The sequence below is a fragment of the Schistocerca americana genome, chromosome 7, assembly GCF_021461395.2.
Source record: "Schistocerca americana isolate TAMUIC-IGC-003095 chromosome 7, iqSchAmer2.1, whole genome shotgun sequence".
In the NCBI taxonomy this organism is placed as follows: Eukaryota; Metazoa; Arthropoda; class Insecta; order Orthoptera; family Acrididae; genus Schistocerca; species Schistocerca americana.
Window position 1 is genome coordinate 375,682,907 of NC_060125.1, and position 6,000 is coordinate 375,688,906.

The following is a 6,000-nucleotide window of genomic DNA, read 5'->3' on the forward strand; positions in this document are numbered from 1 at the left end:
GGGGGGGAAGGATCGGGGACAGGGAGGGATGTGGGACGGGAAGTTATGCAGCCCGGAAAGGAAAGAGAGTTGCACAAGCTCGATGTCCCGTGTTCACCACGCTCGTATCCAGAAAAGAGATGTGGACCCCCTGGGGTATGACACCATGGTGCGAGCTCTCTAAAACCAATTAAAGTGTAATAAATTCATAAGCATTTAGAAGGTACAGAGGGACCCAGCAACATATGCTTATGCTTTGGGACTTCATTTTCACTAGCTCTGGCTGCTCACAATCAGTGTATCACCTTCCAGGCTACAGGGCAGTCTGTCACTATTTACATTCTAAAAACTTAATACACACAAAAAATAAATAAATGAATAAAAACAAATAAATAAATGAATAAAAACAAATAAATAAATAATCAATTTTTGTCCGAGTCCTGTTCTCTTCCTTTTCGTGTATGTATGATGTCATAAGCCGCATTATCGTTGCATTCTGAGGCACAGTAAACATTTGGTATTGGTAGATTCAACTGACCTGATGAACGTGGCTAAGAAATCTTAGCTATGGTGATACTGGTCCGAAAAATAGCCCAAGATCTAGATTAGGTTAAAAAGTGACAGTCTGATTGTGAATTGACAGAGCAGTCTGGAATGCTTCAGTGTAAAACCTACAGCCAAAGTCTTACACTTATTAATGGCGAGATGGAAAGAAAAAGTGCAACTTAAGTACATTTCTGTCGCATTCATTTGACTGAAAATTTGGTCACCTGGTTCACTAAAAAGCTGATCAGCATCAACTGTGGAATGTAACACAGAAAACTATGGAAATTTCTCCATAAAGCTTACCGCGAATTTTGTTTGGTGAAGAGTAAACTACCAATATGTTACTTTTACATTATCTTAAATATAAATTTAAAAAAACCAAAAATGTATTAATCTACTCTTTTTCATCCTACAATCTTTGTTATCCATTATGCATCCAGTGTGACAGAGAAATTAAGGCACTCAATATGCTAGCCAAAGTCCTCTACGACATTGTAAGTCTTCATATGAAACAATGGAAAATCCAGAAGAGAATCACAACAATACCAATTAGGAGAGATTGCTACTTACCACACAGAAGTGGCACTGAGCAGTAGACAGGCACATTTAAAGCCACACAAACGTAGACTAACCCGTCAAAGCCACGCAGATTCTTTTTATCTTATCAAACACACACACACACACACACACACACACACACACACACACACACACACGTTGAGGAGCAACTGTAGAGTCTGTACATGACAGAGGTGCGCATGCATTTGCATGTGTTTTTCTACTAAATCTGAAAGAGGACTTTGTCAAGCAGCTTAGTCTACTTTCAAACATGCTGGCCTGCCACTCACTGCTTCATCTATGTGCTGAGTAGCTGTCTACCATAATTCATATTGTTCTTTGTATCATTTATCAGTAGCAACAAGAGAAAAGATTTCTGTTTAACGAAATTTTTATCAGTCAGATCCCCCTGTGACTGTTTCTCACAAAACAAACATACAGAACCTAGGCACTCAACTGAGGGATGATGCTGTCACTGAAGCATTACAACTTAATTAAAAACTATTTCTATTAATGCTATTATGACTGTTCCCCAACCCTCCACCTCCTCCTCTCCACAAACACTGGTGGTTAAGAGAAACTAGAGTCAAAAGCATTCAGCCCTCAGGCATGAGAATTTGGTATTGTTGATATATGATAAATGACTGAGTAACATAAGTAGAGAGAACTGATCGTCTTCAACTTACCTTAATGTTATTGCTCGCTAAACACAACCACCTCAAATGAAGTAAATCTTTAAGTCCTTCAATAGTCAGAATCCCATTGTGCGACAGATCCAGCCAACACAAATGATGCAAACGACCAACACTATACATCCGAAGAAACTGATTGTATGATGCTGATAGCTGAAAGAGAAACAACAAAATAAGAAACATCGTATACTGAAAGTTGGCGAAATAAATCTCCAGCAGCTACCTCACCCTCGTCACTGCATGGTATGAATCAATGTTGTCCCATTTTTGCAGTTCATTTCTGTCCAAAATCAGTTCTGTAACTCTTTGAGAATCCTGACTTTGAGCTTTAGGAATTTTCTTCAAACCTTTGTTCGACAGATCGAGGGTATTTTGTGCTTCTGAAACATACATAACATGCAGGATTTCAACAAAGTACATTGACACGGCAAAATAAATGGCTAATAACAAAACTGTAAAGAATCGAAGACGTAAATGAAAATGGTTCAAAATTTCTAATGGGCATCTTTTTTTCTTTAATCATGCCCTTAAAGTACGTAACGTGAAGATAGATTATAAATTAAACAATGTCACTTCGTTCCCGATTCAACCTGTCAGTGGCGTAAACTAAGCTAACTCTCCTTAAAATGTCAAGGGCAGACTTAATTATAAAGGTATCGTTCCAATTACGCACACGCAAATCCATTAACAGAAAGAAACTGTGATTTACACAACACAACACTATTGTTATATTTTACATCCATCATACTTACCCGGCTCTGCCATTTTCCGTAGTCAAAGTACATAGAAAATACAGATCTCCTGCATATCTGTCAAACGTGACAGTAGGACCAACTATTAATCGATTGACCTGGTCGGAGAATTTGCTCTCTGAATCAGTGATTTATTAAGTAATGTATATTGTTTTCTTGTCGTTTACTCTAGACATGGTATGACAACTACTTTCATCACGGGGTAGAAGTGATACTCTTATCATATAGTACATTGAAAGAAACAAGAATTGCACAGATTATCTTCATCTCAGAAAGCGCATTGTAATCACTAATCAGACAGAAGACTGAAGAGGACAGACGACAGTGTGCACTGTGCAGTCGTACAGATTGGGAGTGTGTGACGTCCTTTACGAAAATGTGGTTGTAGAATTTTTATTGTTGTTCCTTGGAGGGGTAATGAATGTGAAAGTAGTGTCATTGGTGTCACGTATCAGTTTACGATTTGCGAATTCCATTCAGTCGAGAAGTATGGTGAAGTTTATTGGCCAAGATGAAGCAATCAACATCGATCAAGAACTGTTTAATGACTATAAATTTAGCGTTGACCAGTTAATGGAACTGGCGGGATTAAGTTGTGCCGTTTCAATCGCGAAGTGTTATCCGTTAGAACGAATCCAGACGAATACCGTCTTAGTTTGTTGTGGTCCCGGAAACAACGGCGGTGATGGTCTTGTTTGTGCAAGGCACTTGAAACTTTTTGGTTACTGTCCGTCCATCTTCTACCCGAAGAGAACTGAAAAACAGTTGTATCAGAATTTAGTGGCTCAATGCCAGTCCATGTCGATACCATTCTTAGAGTCCATGCCACCTACGAAGACAGTTGATGAATATGCAGCTGTTGTTGATGCATTATTTGGATTTAGCTACAAGCCACCCACAAGAGCAGAGTTTGTGCCAGTTCTAGAAACTTTAAAGCAGACAAAAGCACCAATTTGTAGTGTGGACATCCCAAGTGGTTGGAATGTCGAAACTGGTTGCCCGTCCGACGGCGGTATACAGCCAGAACTTCTAATTTCCTTGACAGCTCCGAAGAAATGCGCCCAGCATTTCTGCGGAAAATATCATTATCTCGGCGGTCGATTTGTTCCTCCACCTTTAGAAAAAAAATACCAACTCGATTTACCAAAATATCCGGGAACAGAGTGTTGTGTTAAAATTGAGTGAATTGTGTTTTCTTGTTTTCTGTTAGGGTTCAAGTTGGAGGGTAAATGTGATGCTAGATAAGAAAAGGTCATCATTTTCACATTTGATCTTTTGTGTGAAAACTGGCAGTGGAACTGAATTTACTGTATGTTTGTGAAATGCTTTAAAAAATTTGTTACATACTTGCTATTAAATGACATACATACAGAATGAGAGTGAAGTTTGATTTATGTGTAACTATTCTATACCTGCTATATTAACTATTATAGATTATAGACAGTATCTTTCTTTGTTGGTTCAGGCCACTTTGTGGTAATGTTTTCACCATACTGTTTACAGTAGGGTCTAGAATTTGTATTTGTAACTTTTGAAGATTATTATTATAGGGTCATTCCAAGTAAAGTGTCCCAGTTTAGACGATGATCCCAGTGGGTATATTTTGATACATTTATGTTTTTTAGCAAATTGACAGGATGGTAGCACATTAATTAAACTCGCAAGACGGGCCAAAATTTGTGATATACTAAACACCCAGACAGGCAGTAGTTTGGCAAAAGACCACGTCCATAGTGCACTTTATCCACTACTTATGCCTTGTTAAACTATGGGGCAAATTTCTCATAACATAATTTGTTGCCCACTTTGAACTGAGATAATGCCAAATGCATTGCTTTCTGAACTCTTTTTGCAACATTTGTGTGTAAAGCACACAAAGTTGAACCACTATACCCAGAAGCAAGAGTCTAGTTCTTTTACATTAGGCATAGTGGAATGCCAAACTTAACAATTTCTTCATGACTTTTCAGTTTCTGTAAAAGTGATCTTCATGAAAATGGCTCTAGCACCTCAACCAAGCTACAGGTGAGCCTGAAAATTTGCATAAGTTCATGTAGGCCCCTCAGGTACATCCTGTACAAATTTCATCAAAATTGAAGAGGGTCGAGCTGGGAGCCCTAGGGCATTTCACGTGGAATGACCCTATAGGAAATGAGCATAAGCCATATGATGATGTGTACTACCATTGGTAATAGTTGTTGAGAAAGATTGAATACTTTACAGTGCACATAAAATACAGCCTTTCTGTTTTTCACCCATGTAATGTTTCCCATGAAATTTTTTTTGTTGAACTGTAACTGTAGCCATTGAAACTCATCCTCAAACAATTGCAGAATATCCTCTCTGTCAGTGTATTGGACATCAGTGAATTTAAACATATTTTAATTTTTTTTTCCTTGTCCCACATTAATGAAGACCACTTGGCAACTGTGATGTCACTGACCTGTGTAGAGTTGGGGGGGGGGGGGGGGGCGCTGGTGAATGTGGCATGTTACAGCTTTCTATTCTTGACAGCATGTTGTAAAGCTGCATAAATTTCTTTTTGTCACTGATGGAATTAATGAATTACCAGAAAGTTATTGCAATTATCTCACCCATAAATGTGTTAGATGTAGACTGCATAAATCTCTTCCACTCAAGAATTGCTGGCACTTGTAGAATAGGCTGCATTGAGTGGAATCAGTATTGTTTGACTTATGTGTTGAAATATCTGTAGTTCCATAATATCTTGGTTATCTACTTCTATAGAAGAGGGAGACAATTTAAACCTCATGGCATATTCAGGAGTTGGGGGATCTGAGGCCAGGGTGATGCATTTGATATCCATTGATAGTGGAGACTATGAAACTGGATTGGATTAGATTTGATTAGATTAGATTAATACTTGTTCCATAGGTCATGAATATGACACTTCGTAATGATGTGGAATGTGTCAGGTTAATAAAAGATGTCTGTACAAGATATTACATTACACAAAATATTGCATGACACTAATGTTTAAGTTGTTGTTGTTGTTGTTGTTGTTTTTCCCCTTAATTTATATCTTAAAATTCAGCCAATGAGTAGAAGGAGTTGTCATCTAGAAATTCTTTTAATTTATTTTTAAATGTTAGTTGGCTATCAGTCAGCTGTTTGGTAGGTGACCAAAGACTTTTGTGGCAGCATAATTTACCCCTTTCTGTGCCAAAGTCAGATTTAACCCTGCATAGTGAAGATCATCCTTTATCCTGGTGTTATAGCTATGCACACTGCTATTACTTTTGAACTGGGTTGGATTATTAACAACAAATTTCATAAGTGAATATATATATACTGTGAGGATCCCTAGATCCTTAAATAGATGTCTGCTGGATGACCGTGGGTGGGCTCCAGCAATTATTCTGATTACACGTTTTTGAGCAATGAACACTTTTCTACTCAATGATGAATTACCCCAGAATATGATGCCATACGAAAGCAGTGAATGAAAGTAG

The 6,000-nt window shown here is 38.0% G+C and overlaps 2 protein-coding genes across 2 annotated transcripts in view; one reads left to right on the top strand and one right to left on the bottom strand.

Annotated features, from left to right (window-relative positions):
* The window catches only part of LOC124621822, a 182,004-nt gene extending 179,197 nt beyond the window's left edge, over nucleotides 1-2,807 (bottom strand). The window contains exons 1-3 of the mRNA XM_047147261.1: nucleotides 2,528-2,807; nucleotides 2,004-2,155; nucleotides 1,770-1,928 (exon numbers count right to left, since the gene is read on the bottom strand). Coding sequence (XP_047003217.1) covers nucleotides 1,770-1,928; nucleotides 2,004-2,155; nucleotides 2,528-2,540 — 324 coding nt within the window. The 5' untranslated portion in view covers nucleotides 2,541-2,807. The remainder of the gene's footprint in view (nucleotides 1-1,769; nucleotides 1,929-2,003; nucleotides 2,156-2,527) is intronic.
* LOC124621823 (NAD(P)H-hydrate epimerase) lies at nucleotides 2,696-3,904 on the top strand. Its single transcript, XM_047147262.1, has one exon. The coding sequence runs from the start codon at nucleotides 2,945-2,947 to the stop codon at nucleotides 3,710-3,712; it is 768 nt and encodes a 255-aa protein (XP_047003218.1). The 5' UTR covers nucleotides 2,696-2,944; the 3' UTR covers nucleotides 3,713-3,904.
* The last annotated feature ends 2,096 nt before the right edge of the window (nucleotides 3,905-6,000 follow it).